General features: G+C 44.9%; 1 protein-coding gene across 2 annotated transcripts in view; it reads left to right on the forward strand.

Moving 5' to 3' along the window:
* The window catches only part of LOC138647923 (complement factor H-related protein 4-like), an 804,152-nt gene that overhangs the window by 419,584 nt on the left and 362,535 nt on the right, over positions 1–22,033 (forward strand). For both annotated transcript variants that reach the window (XM_069737286.1, XM_069737287.1), the window contains exon 7: positions 21,176–21,373. In XM_069737286.1, the coding sequence (XP_069593387.1) occupies positions 21,176–21,373 (198 nt within the window). The remainder of the gene's footprint in view (positions 1–21,175; positions 21,374–22,033) is intronic.

A 22,033-nucleotide genomic window follows, 5' to 3' on the forward strand; every position in this document is an offset into this window, starting at 1 on the left:
AAGAACACAGACGTCTGAATGGGCTGTGTTTTTACTGTGGTGATTCCACTCATGCTATCTCTGATTGTCCTAAGCGCACTAAGCGGTTTGCTAGGTCTGCCACCATTGGTACGGTACAGTCAAAATTTCTTCTGTCCGTTACCTTGATCTGTTCTTTGTCATCATATTCTGTCATGGCATTTGTGGATTCAGGCGCTGCCCTGAATTTGATGGACTTGGAGTATGCTAAGCGTTGTGGGTTTCTCTTAGAGCCCTTGCAGTGTCCTATTCCATTGAGAGGAATTGATGCCACGCCTTTGGCCAAGAATAAGCCTCAATACTGGACCCAGCTGACCATGTGCATGGCTCGTGCACATCAGGAGGTTATTCGCTTTCTGGTGTTGCATAATCTGCATGATGTGGTCGTGTTGGGGTTGCCATGGCTACAAACCCACAATCCAGTATTAGATTGGAAATCCATGTCGGTGTCCAGCTGGGGTTGTCAGGGGGTACATGGTGATGTTCCATTTCTGTCAATTTCATCATCCACCCCTTCTGAGGTTCCAGAGTTCTTGTCTGATTACCGGGATGTATTTGATGAGCCCAAGTCCGATGCCCTACATCCGCATAGGGATTGTGATTGTGCTATCAATTGATTCCTGGTAGTAAATTCCCAAAAGGTCGACTGTTTAATTTATCCGTGCCTGAGCACGCCGCTATGCGCAGTTATGTGAAGGAATCCCTGGAGAAGGGGCATATTCGCCCGTCATCGTCACCATTAGGAGCAGGGTTCTTTTTTGTAGCCAAGAAGGATGGTTCGCTGAGACCTTGTATAGATTAACGCCTTCTAAAAATGATCCCGGTTAAATTTCAGTACCCCTTGCCATTGTTATCTGATTTGTTTGCTCGGATTAAGGGGGCTAGTTGGTTCACCAAGATAGATCTTCGTGGTGCGTATAATCTGGTGCGAATCAGGCGAGGAGATGAATGGAAAACTGCATTTAATACGCCCGAGGGTCATTTTGACTATCTAGTGATGCCATTCGGACTTGCCAATGCTCCATCAGTGTTTCAGTCCTTTATGCATGACATCTTCCGAGAGTACCTGGATAAATTCCTGATTGTGTACTTGGATGACATTTTGGTCTTCTCGGATGATTGGGAGTCTCATGTGAAGCAGGTCAGAACAGTTTTTCAGGTCCTGCGTGCTAATTCTTGTTTGTGAAGGGATCAAAGTGTCTCTTTGGTGTGCAGAAGGTTTCATTTTTGGGGTTCATCTTTTCCCCTTCTACTATCGAGATGGATCCTGTTAAGGTCCAAGCCATCCATGATTGGACTAAGCCGACATCTCTGAAAAGTCTGCAAAAGTTCCTGGGCTTTGCTAATTTTTATCGTCGCTTCATCTGCAATTTTTCTAGTATTGCCAAACCATTGACCGATTTGACCAAGAAGGGTGCTGATTTGGTCAATTGGTCTTCTGCTGCTGTGGAAGCTTTTCAAGAGTTGAAGCGTCGTTTTTCTTCTGCCCCTGTGTTGTGTCAACCAGATGTTTCTCTTCCGTTCCAGGTCGAGGTTGATGCTTCTGAGATTGGAGCAGGGGCTGTTTTGTCGCAGAGAGGTTCTGATTGCTCAGTGATGAAACCATGCGCTTTTTTTTCCAGGAAGTTTTCGCCTGCTGAGCGAAATTATGATGTGGGCAACCGAGAGTTACTGGCCATGAAGTGGGCATTCGAGGAGTGGCGTCATTGGCTTGAAGGAGCTAAGCATCACGTGGTGGTATTGACTGATCATAAGAACTTGACTTATCTTGAGTCTGCTAAGCAGTTGAATCCTAGACAGGCTCGTTGGTCGCTGTTTTTTGCCCGTTTTGACTTTGTGATTTCGTACCTTCCGGGCTCTACAAATGTGAAGGCGGATGCTCTGTCTAGGAGTTTTGTGCCCGACTCTCCGGGTTTGTCTGAGCCGGCGGGTATCCTCAAGGAAGGAGTAATTGTGTCTGCCATCTCCCCTGATTTGCGGCGGGTGCTGCAAAAATTTCAGGCTAATAAACCTGATCGTTGTCCAGCGGAGAGACTGTTTGTCCCTGATAGGTGGACCAATAAAGTTATCTCTGAGGTTCATTGTTCGGTGTTGGCTGGTCATCCTGGAATCTTTGGTACCAGAGAGTTAGTGGCTAGATCCTTTTGGTGGCCGTCTCTGTCGCGGGATGTGCGTGCTTTTGTGCAGTCCTGTGGGATTTGTGCTCGGGCTAAGCCCTGCTGTTCTCGTGCCAGTGGGTTGCTTTTGCCCTTGCCGGTCCCGAAGAGGCCTTGGACACATATCTCTATGGATTTTATTTCTGATCTTCCCGTTTCTCAAAAGATGTCTGTCATTTGGGTGGTCTGTGATCGCTTTTCTAAGATGGTCCATCTGGTACCCTTGTCTAAATTGCCTTCCTCCTCTGATTTGGTGCCATTGTTCTTCCAGCATGTGGTTCGTTTACATGGCATTCCAGAGAATATCGTTTCTGACAGAGGTTCCCAGTTTGTTTCAAGGTTTTGGCGAGCCTTTTGTGGTAGGATGGGCATTGACTTTTCTTTTTCCTCGGCTTTCCATCCTCAGACTAATGGCCAGACCGAACGAACCAATCAGACCTTGGAAACATATCTGAGATGCTTTGTTTCTGCCGATCAGGATGACTGGGTGTCCTTTTTGCCTTTGGCTGAGTTCGCCCTTAATAATCGGGCCAGCTCGGCTACCTTGGTTTCGCCATTTTTCTGCAATTCTGGGTTCCATCCTCGTTTCTCTTCAGGACAGGTTGAGTCTTCGAACTGTCCTGGTGTGGATTCTGTGGTGGACAGGTTGCAGCAGATTTGGACTCATGTAGTGGACAATTTGACCTTGTCCAAGGAGAAGGCTCAACGTTTCGCTAATCGCAGACGCCGTGTGGGTCCCCGACTTCGTGTTGGGGATCTGGTTTGGTTATCTTCTCGTCATATTCCTATGAAGGTTTCCTCTCCTAAGTTTAAACCTCATTTCATTGGTCCGTATAGGATTTCTGAGGTTCTTAATCCTGTGTCTTTTCGTCTGACCCTTCCAGATTCTTTTTCCATACATAACGTATTCCATAGGTCATTGTTGCGGAGATACGTGGCACCTATGGTTCCATCTGTTGATCCTCCTGCCCCGGTTTTGGTGGAGGGGGAATTGGAGTATATTGTGAAGAAGATTTTGGATTCTCGTGTTTCTAGACGGAAACTCCAGTATCTGGTTAAATGGAAGGGTTATGCTCAGGAATATAATTCCTGGGTTTTTGCCTCTGATGTCCATGCTCCCGATCTTGTTCGTGCCTTTCATGTGGCTCATCCTGGTCAGCCTGGGGGCTCTGGTGAGGGTTCGGTGACCCCTCCTCAAGGGGGGGGTACTGTTGTGAATTCTGTGGCAGAGCTCCCTCCTGTGGTCACAAGTGGTACTTCGGCTGATTCTCTCTGTGAGCTTCTGTTGGTGGAGGGAAGTGGTACTGCGGCTTCTGAGTTTCCTCCCTCAGGTGATCTGGTGAGGTTGTTAGGTGCTTCTCTACTTAACTCCACCTAATGCTTTGATCCTGGCTTCCTGTCAATGTTCCAGTGTTGGACTTGCTTTTCCCTGGATCATTCCTGTGGCCTGCTGCTCTGCATAGCTAAGTTCTTCTTTGCTATTTGTTTGCTATTTTTTCTGTCCAGCTTGTCTAATTTGTTGCTGGAAGCTCTGGGACGCAAAGGGTGTACCTCCGTGCCGTTAGTTCGGTACGGAGGGTCTTTTTGCCCCCTTTGCGTGGTTTTCTTTAGGGTTTTGTGTAAACCGCAAAGTTGCCTTTTCTATCCTCGCTCTGTTAAGAAAGTCGGGCCTCTCTTTGCTGAATCTATTTCATCTCTACGTTTGTATTTTAATCTTAACTCACAGTCATTATATGTGGGGGGCTGCCTTTTCCTTTGGGGTATTTCTCTGAGGCAAGGTAGGCTTATTTTCTATCTTCAGGCTAGTTAGTTTCTCAGGCTGTGCCGAGTTGCATAGGCAGAGTTAGGCGCAATCCACGGCTGCCTCTAGTGTTGTTTGGAGAGGATTAGGGATTGCGGTCTGCAGAGTTCCCACGTCTCAGAGCTCGTTCTATGATTTTTGGTTATTGTCAGATCACTGTATGTGCTCTGACCGCTATGTCCATTGTGGTACTGAATTGCCTTTCATAACATTCCAGCTAGCAAGACAAAATCATGATAACCAGCTGGACAAGAAAACAAAGAACAAATAATGACTATCAGGAACGTAGCTTCTGCAGGAGAAGGCAGGTCACCAGAGAGATCCAGGAGCGAACTGAACAAATGCAAAAACATTGACATCTGGCATGGAGAAACGATCTGAGAGGAGTTAAATAGAGCAGCCAACCAAAGGATAAACCACGTCACCTGTGTAAGGAACCTCAGATGCCGCAGCTTCACTCATAGCCACCAGAGGGAGCCCATAGACAGAACTCGCCGAAGTACCATTCACGACCACAGGAGGGAGCTCGACAACAGAATTCACAACAGTACCCGCCCCTTGAGGAGGGGTCACCGAACCCTCACCAGAGCCCCCAGGTCGATCAGGATGAGCCAGATGAAAGGCACGAACAAGATCGGCAGCATGAACATCAGAGGCAAAAACCCAGGAATTATCTTTCTGACCATAACCCTTCCACTTGACCAGGTACTGAAGTTTCCGTCTCGAAACACGAGAATCCAAAATCTTCTCCACCACATACTCCAACTCCCCCTCAACCAACACCGGGGCAGGGGGATCAACGGAGGGAACCATAGGCGCCACGTATCTCCTCAACAACGACCTATGGAACACATCATGGATGGCAAAAGAAGCTGGAAGGTCCAAACGAAATGACACAGGATTAAGAACTTCAGAAATCTTATAAGGCCCAATGAAACAAGGCTTAAACTTAGGAGAGGAAACCTTCATAGGAACGTGACGAGATGACAACCAAACCAAATCCCCAACACGAAGTCGGGGACCAACACAACGCCGGCGGTTAGCGAAACGTTGAGCCTTCTCCTGGGACAATGTCAAATTGTCCACCACGAGTCCAAATCCGCTGCAACCTGTCCACCACCGCATCCACACCAGGACAGTCCGAAGGCTCAACCTGCCCTGAAGAGAAACGAGGATGGAAACCAGAATTACAGAAAAAAGGAGAAACTAAAGTAGCCGAGCTGGCCCGATTATTGAGGGCGAACTCAGCCAAAGGCAAGAAGGACACCCAATCATCCTGATCAGCAGAAACAAAGCATCTCAGATATGTCTCCAAAGTCTGATTAGTTCGTTCGGTTTGGCCATTAGTCTGAGGATGGAAAGCCGAAGAAAAAGACAAATCAATGCCCATCTTAGCGCAAAAGGACCGCCAAAACCTCGAAACAAACTGTTAACCTCTGTCCGAGACTATGTTCTCTGGAATGCCATGCAAACGAACCACATGCTGGAAAAACAATGGCACCAAATCAGAGGAGGAAGGCAATTTAGATAAGGGTACCAAATGGACCATCTTAGAGAAGCGATCACAAACCACCCAAATGACCAACATCCTTTGAGAAACAGGGAGATCTGAAATAAAATCCATGGAAATATGCGTCCAGGGCCTCTTCGGGATCGGCAAGGGCAAAAGCAACCCACTGGCACGAGAACAGCAGGGCTTAGCCCGAGCACAAGTCCCACAGGACTGCACAAAAGAACGCACATCCCGTGACAAAGAAGGCCACCAAAAGGATCTAGCCACCAAATCTCTGGTACCAAAGATTCCAGGATGACCAGCCAACACTGAACAATGAATCTCAGAGATAACTCTACTAGTCCATCTATCAGGGACAAACAGTTTCTCCATAGGACAACGGTCAGGTCTATCAGCCTGAAACTTTTGCAGCACCCGCCGCAAATCAGGGGAAATGGCAGACAAAATTACCCCTTCTTTAAGAATACCCGCCGGCTCCGGAACACCCGGAGAGTCAGGCACAAAACTTCTTGACAGGGCGTCAGCCTTCACATTCTTAGATCCCGGAAGGTATGAAACCACAAAATCAAAACGGGAGAAAAAGAGCGACCATCGAGCCTGTCTAGGATTCAACCGTTTGGCAGACACGAGATAAGTCAAATTCTTGTGATCCGTCAAGGCCACCACGCGATGTTTAGCTCCTTCAAGCCAATGTCGCCACTCCTCGAATGCCCACTTCATGGCCAAGAACTCCCGATTGCCCACATCATATTTGAGCTCAGCAGGCGAGAATTTTCTAGAAAAGAAGGCACATGGTTTCATCACCGAGCCATCAGAACTTCTTTGCGACCAAAACAGCCCCTGCTCCAATTTCAGAAGCATCAACCTCAACCTGAAAAGGGAGCGAAACATCTGGCTGGCACAACACAGGGGCAGAAGCAAAACGTCGCTTCAACTCCTGAAAAGCCTCTACAGCCGCAGAGGACCAATTGACCACATCAGCACCTTTCTTGGTCAAATCAGTCAACGGTTTAGCAATACTGGAAAAATTAGCGATGAAGCGACGATAAAAATTAGCAAAGCCCAGGAACTTCTGCAAGCTCTTCACAGATGTAGGCTGAGTCCAATCGTGAATGGCCTGAACTTTAACAGGGTCCATCTCGATAGTAGAAGGGGAAAAAATGAAACCCAAAAATGAAACCTTCTGAACACCAATGAGACACTTTGACCCCTTCACAAACAAGGAATTCGCACGAAGGACCTGGAACACCATTCTGACCTGCTTCACATGAGACTCCCAATCATCCGAGAAGACCAAAATGTCATCCAAATATACAATCATAAATCTATCCAGGTACTCTCGGAAGATGTCATGCATAAAGGACTGAAACACAGATGGAGCATTAGAAAGCCCGAATGGCATAACCAGGTACTCAAAATGGCCCTCGGGCGTATTAAATGCCGTTTTCCATTCATCACCCTGTTTAATTCGCACAAGATTATACGCACCACGCAGATCTATCTTGGTGAACCAACTAGCCCCCTTAATCCGAGCAAACAAATCAGACAGCAGCGGCAAAGGATACTGAAATTTGACTGTGATCTTATTAAGAAGGCGATAATCAATACAAGGTCTCAAAGAACCATCCTTCTTGGCCACAAAAAAGAACCCTGCTCCCAATGGTGACGATGACGGACGAATATGACCCTTCTCCAAGGATTCCTTTATATAACTCCGCATAGCGGCGTGCTCTGGCACAGATAAATTAAACAGACAGCCCTTAGGAAACTTACTACCAGGAATCAAATTAATAGCACAGTCGCAATCCCTATGAGGGGGTAGGGCACCGGATTTGGGCTCTTCAAATACATCCCGGTAATCTGATAAAAACTCAGGGACTTCAGAAGGAGTGGGAGGCGAAATAGACAGCAATGGAACATCACCATGTACCCCCTGACAACCCCAGCTGGACACAGACATGGATTTCCAATCCAACACTGGATTATGGACCTGTAGCCATGGCAACCCCAAAACGACTACATCATGCAGATTATGCAACACCAAAAAGCGAATATCCTCCTGATGTGAAGGAGCCATGCACATGGTCAATTGAGTCCAGTACTGAGGCTTATTCTTGGCCAAAGGCGTAGCATCAATTCCTCTCAATGGAATAGGATACTGCAAGGGCTCCAAGAAAAAACCACAGCGCCTGGCAAACTCCAGATCCATCAAATTCAGGGCAGCGCCTGAATCCACAAATGCCATTACCGAATAGGACGACAGAGAGCAAATCAGAGTAATGGACAAAAGAAATTTAGACTGTACCGTACCAATGGTGACAGACCTAGCTTACCGCTTAGTGCGCTTAGGACAATCGGAGATAGCATGAGTGGATTCACCACAGTAAAAACACAGCCCATTCCGACGTCTGTGTTCTTGCCTTTCAGCTCTGGTCAAAGTCCTATCACACTGCATAGGCTCAGGCCTATGGTCAGAGAAGACCGCCAGATGGTGCACAGCTTTGCGCTCACGCATGCGCCGATCGATCTGAATGGCCAAAGACATAGACTCATTCAGACCAGCAGGCGTGGGAAATCCCACCATGACATCCTTAAGGGCTTCAGAAAGACCCTTTCTGAAAATTGCTGCCAGGGCACATTCATTCCACTGAGTAAGCAAAGACCACTTTCTAAACTTCTGACAGTACACCTCCGCTTCATCCTGACCCTGACACAAAGCCAGCAAGATTTTCTCTGCCTGATCCACTGAATTTGGTTCATCATAAAGCAATCCAAGCGCCAGAAAAAAATGCATCAACATCACGCAATGCAGGATCTCCTGGCGCAAGGGAAAATGCCCAGTCTTGAGGGTCACCACGCAACAAAGAAATAATGATTTTTACTTGTTGAGCGGGGTCACCAGAGGAGCAGGGTTTCAAAGCTACAAACAGTTTACAATTATTTTTGAAATTCAAGAACCTAGATCTATCCCCAGAAAATAAGTCAGGAATAGGAATTCTAGGCTCTAACATAGGATTCTGAACCACAAAATCTTGAATGTTTTGTACCCTTGTAGTGAGATGATCCACACAAGGGGACAGACCTTGAATGTCCATACCTACACCTGTGTCCTGAACCACCCAAAGGTCTAGGGGAGAAGAGAAACAAAACACAGTGCAAAGAAAAAAAAATGGTCTCAGAAGTTCTCTTATCCCTCTATTGAGATGCATTAATACTTTGGGCCGGCTGTACTGTTATGACCTGGTTGTAAGGAGCACCCGGAATGACCTGATAGTTAAACCTCATACAGGACGAGCTCTGGGATGTGGGAACTCTGCTGACCGCAAGCCCTAATCCTATCACACACACTAGAAATAGCCGTGGAGCGCTCCTGACCAGACCTAGGCACCTCGACAGCCTAAGAACTATCTAGCCCTAGAGAGGAAAATAAAGCCTACCTTGCCTCAGAGAAATTCCCCAAAGGTAAAGGAAGCCCCCCACATATATTGACTGTGAGTAAAGATGAAAGTCACAAACTCAGAAAATGAAACAGGTTTCAGCAAAGGGAGGTCAGACTTACTAGACAGAGGATAGGAAAGGTAACTTTGCGACCAGCACAAAAACCTACAAAAGACCACGCAGAGGGTGCGAAAAAGACCTCCGCACCGACTCACGGTGCGGAGGGACCGCTCTGCATCCCAGAGCTTCCAGCTAGCAAGACAAAATCATGATAACCAGCTGGACAAGAAAACAAAGAACAAATAATGACTATCAGGAACTTAGCTTCTGCAGGAGAAGGCAGGTCACCAGAGAGATCCAGGAGCGAACTGAACAAATGCAAAAACATTGACAGCTGGCATGGAGTAACGATCTGAGAGGAGTTAAATAGAGCAGCCAACCAAAGGATAAACCACGTCACCTGTGTAAGGAACCTCAGAAGCCGCAGCTTTACTCATAGCCACCAGAGGGAGCCCATAGACAGAACTCGCCGAAGTACCATTCACGACCGCAGGAGGGCGCTCGACAACAGAATTCACAACACTTCCCCCTCCCTCTGCCTCTTTGGCCCATTTGGGGAATCTCTTCCTCAGAGCTGCTCCCACCACCTTCCTGTATCTCACGCCACGATGGGTCAAGGACCTCATCATCTACACTACCCTCTGTCACCAACTGCTCCTCCTGGGTAGTCTCGGCAGCACCGTACACACCAGAAAGTGGCACCTGAGTCTCATCATCAGATGCGTACTGCGGTGTGGTGACCGGAGGCACTGGCCCACCCGCCTCTTCAGAGTCAGAGAGACAAAGCTGTTGGGCATCACTGCACACAGCCTCTTCTTCCATTTCTCCAATGCTGCTTGGCTGGCCCCCTGTTTCCAAGCCAAGAGATTCAGAGAACAGAAGTAGAGACGGCTCCTGTCCTGGGCTCTCTGACTGCCTGGGCAGTTTGGCAGGTGGTGAAGAGAAAGATGGGTGCTCTCCAGTGCTCTGTGCCTGAGAGGAAATGGCACTAATTGAAGTCGATGCGTTAGCTGCCATCCATCCGACAACGGCTTCAATTTGATCTTCACGCAGCAGCAGTGTACGGCGCTCTCCTACAAAGCTGAGCATGAAGGACTGTTCCCTGCTGAAACTGGGTGATGATGAGTCACCGGTGCCCGCAGCAGGCACAGAATCACCACATCCTCTCCCTGCTCCGCGCCCACGCCCACGTGCCTTACTCCCTGCCCTCTTCATCTTGGTTGACTGATAAAGATAAGCAGAAAAGTATTAAGGGCTTAGTGTGCTTATTCCTGAACAGCTCCTAACAGGTATAAGAAACACTAATTTTCTAAAGTGTGGACTAGACTTTAATATGAGCTAATGTGGCCTACACAACTGTAAAGTGGTGTGTATGGTGAACTTTATTTTTTTTTTTGGGGGGGGGCAGATCTGACTACAGAGCGAGTTGCACTCACACGGAGACCGTGCAGACAGCCGTAAACGGCGCTGCAAGGCCCAAAAAACCTCCTCTATGTTATCCTATGTAGTGTTTTTCCACAATTTAGCTGGATACGGGTGGTAAGCCACTAAAAGGAAACTTTTGAAAAAATGTGCAGCAGGCTGCACTGTTAGCAAAAAAAGGACAATGTATTTTACGGTATGAGGCAGTGACGCACCCTGAACTGAATACAACCGGCTGTGGCTGCACACAGACTACAGGGCGAGCTGCACTCACACGGAGACCGTGCAGACAGCCATAAACGGCGCTGCAAGGCCCAAAAAACTTCCTCTATGTTATCCTATGTAGTGTTTTTCCACAATTTAGCTGGATACGGGTGGAAAGCCACTAATAGGAAATTTTTGAAAAAATGTGCAGCAGGCTGCACTATTAGCAAAAAAGGACAATGTATTTTACGGTATGAGGCAGTAACGCACCTTGAGCTGAATTCAACCGGCTGTGGCTGCACACAGACTACAGGGCGAGCTGCACTCACACAGAGACCGTGCAGACAGCTGTAAACGGCGCTGCAAGGCCCAAAAAACCTCCTCTATGTTATCCTATGTAGTGTGTTTCCACAATTTAGCTGGATACGGATAGGATAGGACATTTTTGAAAAAATGTTCAGCAGGCTGCACTATTAGCAAAAAAGGACAATGTATTTTATGGCATGAGGCAGTAACGTACCCTGAGCTGAATACAACCGGCTGTGGCTACACACAGACTACAGGGCGAGCTGCACTCACACGGAGACCGTGCAGACAGCCGTAAACGGCGCTGCAAGGCCCAAAAAACTCCTCTATGTTATCCTATGTAGTGTTTTTCCACTCTTTAGCTGGATGCGTGTGGAAAGCCACTAATAGGAAATATTTGAAAAAAATGTGCAGCAGGCTGCACTAATAGCAAAAAAGGACAATGGATTGAACAGTATGAGGCAGTGTGAACCACCCTGAGCTGAATACAACCGGCTGTGGCTGCACACAGACTACAGAGTGAGCTGCACTCACACACACACACACACACACACAGAGACCTTGCAGACCGCTGTGAAAACAGCGCTGCAAGGCAAAAGCAAGGTTCTCATGCAGCGGTTGCTAAATTAGCCTGGGAAAAACGCAATGAAGCAAATCGCTATCTCAACTGGCCCTCAGTCAGAACACAGCATCCTGTCCCTAACTGAATTCACAGCAGAGTGAGCCCAAAATGGCGGCAGCGTTTTTTATAGTGCATCATGACATCATTTCAGCAGCCAATCATAGCCTTGCCAGTAGTTACGTGCCCACCATGCTGAAAAGGATGTGCCCACACTTGTAATCATTCCTCATTGGCTGAATTTGTGCAGTTTGAATTCTGGGAACTTCCGATTTCGGTATCCCATAGGCGGGAAATATCGGAACTCGGTATTGGAATTCCGATACCGCAAATATCGGCCGATACCCGATACTTGCGGTATCGGAATGCTCAACACTAGTCATGGCTGTACATTCTGGTACATCAGTGTCCTGGTCTCCCAATACATGAAAACAGTGTCCATTACTAAGTGTACCTGTGGCTCCATTCTCTGCGCCATCAGGGACACTTCTGCTTTGCTGCAGGTTCTCATCAGTGGATGCAACAAAGATTGAGACACAGTCCTTTTGAATTTTTAAATCAACAACTTTAATGCAAGCTTTACACATCTAGACTCTTTACAGCAATTACATCAGAATCAGCATTAAAGATTTCCTCTTCTCTCCCTGCACCTTCCTTCCTTCCACATAACACATACCCGGGTCAGACCGTGCCACACAGGTCCTCAGAGTCCTCCCAATTCAGCTCTGCCACGGTTAGTCCTTCCTCAGTCTGCTTCGCCTCAGACAAGTTTCCTCCCCCGAAGCTAGTTGCCACCTGGTGAGTGACCTGCCCTTCAGTATTGTACTGTGTGAAGTCACAACACTGTTCTGCTCTCAGCTCAGTGCTTCTAGGCTTTGCTCCAGCCACCGTTTTGCCCCGGTGCTGGGAACATCTGCCCAAGCTATAAGCTGCCCCATTTTCGGGCTAACTGTGCCCACATGCTGTCTTCCTTAGGGTGTGTTTCCATGGTCAGGAAACGCTGCGTGTTTGACGCTGCTTAGAACCGCAGCGTCAAACACGCAGCGTCCAGATGTTACAGCATAGTGGAGGGGATTTCATGAAATCCCGTCTTCACTATGCGTTAAAACACGCAGGTGGCATACCCGCGTAAACGGACATGCAGCGCGTCTTTTCAGAACACAGCATGTCTGTTTACAATGCGGCGATGCTACGTCGCCGCGCCATAAATTTACCATAGACAATCACTAGATGCAGTAAAACCGCATCAAATGATTGGTCACATGTGTAGTAACTGCATAAATGCAGCTTACTACGCATCTCTCCTAATTTACATGCCGGCTCACCTGACCCACCACCGGAAGTCCCTCATCCACTGCAGTTCTCGCGATAACTTAGCTTATCGCGAGAACTACCGTTCACGTGACTGGGGGTTATCTCCGGTCACTAGGCTGGTTCTCACGGTCAGCTGATCAGCTGACTGTGAGAGTGCTGCAGTGTAGGTGATCGCTGGAGAGTTATCTCCAGCGATCATCTACAGGCTCTGCTTCATCTGGATGTCAGGCATCCAGATGTAGCAGAGCTGGACTTGTCTAGACTGTGTGCACATACAACACACAACATACAACACTGAACATACAACATACACCATGCAACATACACCATGCACCATGCAACATGCAACATACACCATGCAACATACAACATGCAACATACACCATGCAACATACAACATGCAACATACACCATGCAACATGCAACATACACCATGCAACATGCAACATGCACCATGCAACATGCAACATACACCATGCAACATACAACATGCAACATACACCATGCAACTTACAACATACAACATGCACCATGTGCCATGCGACATACAACATGCACCATGCGACATACAACATGCACCATGTGACATACAACATACAACATGCACCATGCAACATACAACATGCACCATGCAACATACAACACACAACATGCACCATGTGACATACAACATGCACCATGCAACATACAACATGCAACATACAACATGCACCATGCGACATACAACATGCAACATGCACAATGTGGCATGCTACGTGCAACATGCGACATACAACATGGAACATACGACATAGAACATGCACCATGTGACATGTGACATACGACATGCAACATGCGATATACAACATGCAACATGCACCATACAACATGCGACATGCACCATGTGACATGCAACATACAACATTCATCATGCGACATACAACATGCACCATGCGATATACAACATGTGGCATACAACATGCAACATACAACATGTGACATGTGACATACAACATGCACCATGCAACGTGCGACATACAACATGCACCATGTGACATGCAACATGCGACATACAACATGCACCATACAACATGCATCATGCGACATGCACCTTGCAACTTACAACATACACCATACAATATGCAACATACACCATGCAACATATAACATACAGCATGCAACATACAGTACATACAACATACACCATACAAAACATACATACACTACATACAACATACATATAGACATACAGTACATACATATAGACATACAATACATGCAACATAGAGTACATACTCACTATTTTTAACCCTTTCATTACTATAGGATTTGTAATGCATAGGTGTCTAATTGAAACCTCTCCATTATTAACCAGGTTTAATGTCACCTTACATTAGCAAGGTGACATTAACCCCTTATTACTCCATATCCCACTGCTAAAGGGGAGTGGGAAGAGAGGGGCTAAGTGCCGGAATTGGTGCATCTTTCAGATGCGTCATTTCTGGGGCAGCTGGGTGCTGGTATTTGTAGCCGGGGGGCCAATAACCATGGCCCCTCTTTAGGCTATGAATATCAGCCCGCAGCTGTCTGCATAGCCTTTCTGGCAATAAAATATAGGGGGACCCCACGTCATTTTTTTTGGGGGGGTACCCCTAATTTAATAGCCAGTAAAGGCTACGCAGACAGCTGCGGGCTGATATTTATAGCCTAGAGAGGGGCTATGGGTATTACCCCCTTCCGAGGCTTCAAATATTGGCCCCCGGCCATTGGCTTTCCCATTCTGGCACAGAAAATTGTGCGGGAGCCCATGCCATTTTTCCCGCTTTTTTTTTTAAATTAAACATTCATTAACAAACATCGGCCTTGCTATTACACATCTACTAGATGGTGGACCGATTCTAACACATCGGGTATTCTAGAATATGTATGTAGTTTATTTACGAAGCAGGGTTTAAATCCCGCTGCAATACCGCTGATTGATCGCAACCAATCAGCGAAGCGTGGTTTAAATCCCGCGCCAATTCACGGCCGGACTTCGCCTGTCGCTGATTGGTCATGGAAGGCTGGTGTGACCAATCAGCGTAGCTGAATTCCGTTACAGACAAACAGACCCTTAGACGATTATTTATATAGATGGATAATATATCTATAGATATATTTATAGATAGCTATATCTATAGATACATAAATATACTAAACATCGGGCTTGGTATTATCTATTGATCTATTATCTATCTATCCATCTATCATCTATCTATCATCTATCTATCATCTTTCTATCTTCTATCTATTATCTATCGTATCTATTTATCTATTATCTATCATCCATCTATTGTATCTATTATCTATCTATCGATATATCTATCTAGCTATCTATAGATATATCTATCAATAGATATATTTATAGATAGATAATAGATACAATAGATCTATCTATTATCTATCTATCATCTATTATCTATCTATTTTCTATCTATTATCTATCTATCGTATCTATTTATCTATCTATTATCTATCATCTATCTATTGTATCTATCTATCGATATATTTATCAAGCTATCTATAGATATATCTATCAATAGATATATTTATAGATAATAGATACTATAGATACGATAGATAGATACGATAGATACGATAGATAGGTACGATAGATCTATCTATTATCTATCAATCTATCTATCCCATATCTATCTATCATCTATCTGTTATCCATCATCTGTCTGTGTGTGTAAACATTATTCTTCAATGGAGTATGTAAATGAAGAGGATGGACAAGAAATGACATCACCATTCTTTTTTTTTTTGTATATCTTTATTGAGCTTACAAAAACACACACAAATCTGCATGAAAAACGCATCAAAAACGCATAAGAAAAGCATGTAAAAATGCATCAAAAGCGCAGGAGACTTGCCAGTGACCTCAGGGGCAGATTTGGTGCAGATTTTACCTGCATCAAATCCTGATGCAATCCTGAACGTGGACACATACCCTTAATGCTGTGTTGGCCTCCCCTTTCCTGGCTTGACGCTGTGGATGGTTGAGTTCTCTCCCTTAAGCCAAATAACATTGTGTGGTAGCTGCCAATGTTCTGGGCCTACAGCCCGTGTGAACTCTCTGGGCGCTTGGGCTCTTCTTCTCCACAAATACAGGAAACACTCCTTACCTTAGCTGCAGCTAACCCCTCCTACAGAACTAGCATTATGTACATTTTTCTAAAGTACTTCATCTTGTGGGCAAGCTTTAGTACTACACTTTCCCTATTTAACAGATACACCAAATACACTACATACAATTAGCAGAGCAAGACATGGCAATACACATGATTGTGTGGCAGTACCATTATATAAGAGATGGTAATACACCTAAATCGTGTAGCAATACCATCCACGTAAATATATATACAAACACTGAAAACGTACGGCACCAGGACGAGAGGGAAAGGCAAAGGCAATAACATGTTTTACCATACCCCCTACAGTGCCATAAAGGCCTGACTGGTGGAGGGCTGCAGTGATAGTTGACTTTGTGGAACTTTCTCCCATCTCCCTACTGCATGTGTGGAGCTCAACCATAGTGATCTTGGGGTTCTACTTTACCTCTCTCACCAAGGCTCTTCTCCAACGATTGCTCAGTTTGGCTGGATGGCCAAATCTAGGAATACTTCTCTTGGTCCAAACTTCTTCCATTTAAGGATTATGGAGGCCACTGTGCTCTTAGGAACCTTGAGTACTGCAGACATTCTGCTGTAACCTTGGCTAGATCTGTACCTTGCCACAATTCTGTCTCTGAGCTCCTGGGCCAGTTCCTTTGACCTCATGATTCTCATTTGGTCTGACATGCACTGTGAGCTGTGAGGTCTTATATAGACAGGTGTGTGCCTTTCCAAATCAAGTCCTATCAGTTTAATTTAACACAGCTGGACTTCAATGAAGGAGTACAACCTACTCAAGGAGGATCACAAGGAAATGGACAGCATGTGACTTAAATGAGTGTCTGTGCAAAGGGTCTGAATACTTATGACCATGTGATATATCAGTCTTTCTTTTTTAATACATTTGCAAAAAATTCAACATTTCTATTTTTTTCAGTTAAGATGGTGTGCAGGGTGTATATTAACCCCTTTCTGCCATTGGACGTAATATTCCGTCCATGTGGGGTGGGCCTTAATTACCAAGGACGGAATATTACGTCCAGCGCGATCGGCCGCGCTCACGGGGGGAGCGCCGCCGATCGCGGCCGGTTGTCAGCTGCTTATCGCAGCTGACATCCGGCACTATGTGCCAGGAGTGGTCACATTAACCCCCGGCACACCGCGATCAAAGATGATCGCGATGTGCCGGCGGTGCAGGGAAGCATCGCGCAGGGAGGGGGCTCCCTGCGGGCTTCCCTGAGACCCCCGCAGCAACGCGATGTGATCGCGTTGCTCCGGGGGTCTCCTACCTCCCTCCCTGCAGTAAGTCCCGGATCCAAGATGGCCGCGGATCCGGGTCCTGCAGGGAGGGAGGTGGCTTACCAAGTGCCTGCTCAGAGCAGGCATTTGGTAACGCTGCACTGCTCTCAGACAGATCGGTGATCTGTCAGAGTGCTGTGCAAACTGGCAGATCACCGATCTGTGATGTCCCCCCCTGGGACAAAGTAAAAAAGTAAAAAAAAAAAATTTCCAAGTGTGTAAAAAAAAAAAAAAAAAACCTAAATAATGAAAAAAAAAAAAAAATATTATTCCCATAAATACATTTCTTTATCTAAATAAAAAAAAAAACAATAAAAGTACACATATTTAGTATCGCCGCGTCCGTAACGGCCCGACCTATAAAACTGGCCCCCTAGTTAACCCCTTCAGTAAACACCGTAAGAAAAAAAAAAAAAAACGAGGCAAAAAATAACGCTTTATTATCATACTGCCAAACAAAAAGTGGAATAACACGCGATCAAAAAGACGGATATAAATAACCATGGTACCGCTGAAAGCGTCATCTTGTCCCACAAAAAAATGAGCCACCATACAGCATCATCAGCAAAAAATAAAAAAGTTATAGTCCTCAGAATAAAGTGATGCAAAAATAATTATTTTTTTCTATAAAATAGTTTTTATCGTATAAAAGCGCCAAAACATAAAAAAAATGATATAAATGAGGTGTCGCTGTAATCGTACTGACCCGAAGAATAAAACTTCTTTATCAATTTTACCAAACGCGGAACGGTATAAACGCCTCCCCCAAAAGAAATTCATGAATAGCTGGTTTTTGGTCATTCTGCCTCACAAAAATCGGAATAAAAAGCGATCAAAAAATGTCACGTGCCCGAAAATGTTACCAATAAAAACGTCAACTCATCCCGCAAAAAACAAGACCTCACATGACTCTGTGGACTCAAATATGGAAAAATTATAGCTCTCAAAATGTGGTAACGCAAAAAATATTTTTTGCAATAAAAAGCGTCTTTGAGTGTGTGACGGCTGCCAATCATAAAAATCCGCTAAAAAACCCGCTATAAAAGTAAATGAAAAAAATGTATTTATTTCCATTTTCCCATTAGGGTTAGGGCTAGGGTTAGGGCTAGGGTTAGGGCTAGGGTTAGGGCTAGGGCTAGGGTTAGGGCTAGGGTTAGGGCTAGGGCTAGGGCTAGGGTTAGGGCTAGGGTTAGGGCTAGGGTTAGGGCTAGGGCTAGGGTTAGGGCTAGGGTTAGGGTTATGGCTAGGGCTAGGGTTAGGGCTAGGGTTAGGGCTAGGGTTAGCATTAGGGCTAGGGTTAGGGCTAGGATTAGGGTTAGGGCTAGGGTTAGGGCTAGGGTTAGGGTTAGGGCTAAGGTTAGGGTTAGGGCTAGGGTTAGGGTTAGGGCTAGGGTTGGGGTTGGGGCTACAGTTAGGGTTGGGGCTAAAGTTAGGGTTAGGGTTTAGATTACATTTACAGTTGGGAATAGGGTTGGGATTAGGGTTAGGGGTGTGTCTGGGTTAGAGGTGTGGTTAGGGTTACCATTGGGATTAGGGTTAGGGGTATGTTTGGATTAGGGTTTCAGTTATAATTTGGGGGTTTCCACTGTTTAGGCACATGAGGGGGATCTCCAAACGCGACATGGCGACCGATCTCAATTCCATCCAATTCTGCATTGAAAAAGTAAAACAGTGCTCCTTCCCTTCCGAGCTCTCCCGTGTGCCCAAACAGGAGTTTACCCCAACATATGGGGTATCAGCGTACTCAGGACAAATTGGGCAACAACTTTTGGGGTCCAATTTCTCCTGATACCCTTGGGAAAATACAAAACTGGGGGCTAAAAAATAATTTTTGTGGGAAAAAAAGAGATTTTTTATTTTCACGGCTCTGCGTTATAAACTGTAGTGAAACACTTGGGGGCTCAAAGTTCTCACAACACATCTAGATAAGTTTGTGGGGGGTCTAGTTTCCAATATGGGGTCACTTGTGGGGGTTTCTACTGTTTAGGTATATTAGGGGCTCTGCAAACGCAATGTGATGCCTGCAGACCATTCCATCTAAGTCTGCATTCCAAATGGCGCTCCTTCCCTTCCGAGCCCTTCCATGCGCCCCAAACGCTGGTTCTCCCCCACATATAGGGTATCAGCGCACTCAGGACAAATTGTACAACAACTTTTGGGGTCCAATTTCTCCTGTTACCCTCAGAAAAATACAAAACTGGAGGCTAAAAAATTATTTTTGTGGGAAAAAATTTTTGTTTTATTTTTACGGCTCTGCATTATAAACTTCTGTGAAGCTCTTATTGGGTCAAAGTGCTCACCACACATGTAGATAAGTTCCTTAGGGGGTCTACTTTTCAAAATGGTGTCACTTGTGGGGGGTTTCAATGTTTAGGTACATCAGTGGCTCTCCAAACGCAACATGGCGTCCCATGTCAATTCCTGTCAATTTTGCATTGAAAGGTCAAACGGCGCTCCTTCCCTTCCGAGCTCTGCCATGTGCCCAAACAATGGTTTACCCCCACATATGGGGTATCAGAGTACTCAGGACAAACTTTGCCACAACTTTTGTGGTCCAATTTCTTCTCTTACCATTGGGAAAATAAAAAATTGGGGGCGAAAAGATAATTTTTGTGAAAAAAAATGATTTTTTATTTTTACGGTTCTGCATTATAAACTTCTGTGAAGCACTTGGTGGGTCAAAGTGCTCAACACACCTCTAGAAAAGTTCCTTAGGGGGTCTACTTTCCAAAATGGTGTCACTTGTGGGGGGTTTCAATGTTTAGGCACATCAGTGGCTCTCCAAACGCAACATGGCGTCCCATCTCAATTCCAGTCAATTTTGCATTGAAAAGTCAAATGGCGCTCCTTCCCTTCCGAGCTCTGCCATGCGCCCAAACTGTGGTTAACCCCCACATATGGGGTATCAGCGTACTCAGGACAAATTGTACAACAACGTTTGGGGTCCATTTTCTCCTATAACCCTTGGTAAAATAAAACAAATTGGAGCTGAAGTAAATTTTTTGTGAAAAAAAGTTAAATGTTAATTTTTATTTAAACATTCCAAAAATTCCTGTGAAGCATCTGAAGGGTTAATAAACTTCTTGAATGTGGTTTTGAGAACCTTGAGGGGTGCAGTTTTTAGAATGGTGTCACACTTGGGTATTTTCTATCATATAGACCCCTCAAAATGACTTCAAATGAGATGTGGTCCCTAAAATAAGATGGTGTTGTAAAAATGAGAAATTGCTGGTCAACTTTTAACCCTTATAACTCCCTAACAAAAAAAAATTTTGGTTCCAAAATTGTGCTGATGTAAAATAGACATGTGGGAAATGTTACTTATTAAGTATTTTGTGTGACATATCTCTGTGATTTAATTGCATAAAAATTCAAAGTTGGAAAATTGCGAAATTTTCAAAATTTTCGCCAAATTTCCATTTTTTTTCACAAATAAACGCAGGTAATATCAAAGAAATTTTACCACTATCATGAAGTACAATATGTCACGAGAAAACAATGTCAGAATCACCGGGATCCGTTGAAGCGTTCCAGAGTTATAACCTCATAAAGGGACAGTGGTCAGAATTGTAAAAATTGGCCCGGTCCATAACGTGCAAACCACCCTTGGGGGTAAAGGGGTTAATGAGAAAAAAATATTTTTTTTTGCATTTAGCAAATGGCTACAATAAAACAAAGAGTGAAACATGTAAAGGCGTCTGAATACTTTCCGTACCCACTGTAGCTAGCTTGCTTGGCCCAATAAGCTTTCTAATGTTTTTGGTTACTTTTAGTTTTCAGTTCTTGCTAATTATATTAATAATTATAGTGTTATAATGTATAGGGTTGTAGAATTTTGTGTTGTCTTAAAGAAATCAAAATAACAGTTGAAATATCCATTTTATGTTTTAGAACCTTGTACTGCAAAGGAAAAGAGTATGGAAGAAAATAATATACACCTAAAGTGGTCAGACGAGAGAAAACTATACAGTGCACATGGTGACCAAATAGACTTTAGTTGTAAACCTGGATTTGAATCACCTCCTAACACACAGATGAGAGTTACTTGTGAACATGGAAAGTTGGAATATCCAAAATGCTACAAAAGAGGTAAGTTTAGATTGTAAATAGCAATGTGCAGAAAGTGATGCTTATTTATGATTATCCCCAAAAATATTACAATCTGAGAGTCCTCAGTGGTTGATATCTTTCATAGCTGAAAAGATGGTAACAAATTGCAAGCTTTCGAGACTACTCAGGTCCCTTTCTCAGGTATTGAATAACACAAAATCTGAAGAGTTACATATTTATACACAATACATGGAAATACTGCAATAGATAAGACAAGTGACATGAAGCAAAATAATCAGTGTGGGAAAGGGTGAAAAATCTGTGGTCGTAAATATTGCAACAGTTCACGGATAAGGAGTGTGAAAGTTTATTGTCCTATGATTGAAGTCTGGTCCATGATTGTGATGCCAAACAAATGGTATGAAGAGCAGATTCTTTAGTTGATGTAGAAAGCTATACCCCCAAGAAATGCTAGGGCCAATTATTCAAAAATAGTTCTGCTCTACAGGCTTGTTATTTTACAATTCTATTTGCTCTTTCCACACTTGATTTTACTTTTATTAGGGATGAAGGAACTTGCTCGATGATATACTCAGTTAACACTTAAATATCACGGTGCTTGGATGTGCTCGTTACTCGGTAAGTAATGGGCGGTGCTTGATGTAAAACTCGAATCCCCGCCCTGCATCTTTGGCACCT

Source organism: Ranitomeya imitator, chromosome 8, assembly GCF_032444005.1.
Source record: "Ranitomeya imitator isolate aRanImi1 chromosome 8, aRanImi1.pri, whole genome shotgun sequence".
In the NCBI taxonomy this organism is placed as follows: Eukaryota; Metazoa; Chordata; class Amphibia; order Anura; family Dendrobatidae; genus Ranitomeya; species Ranitomeya imitator.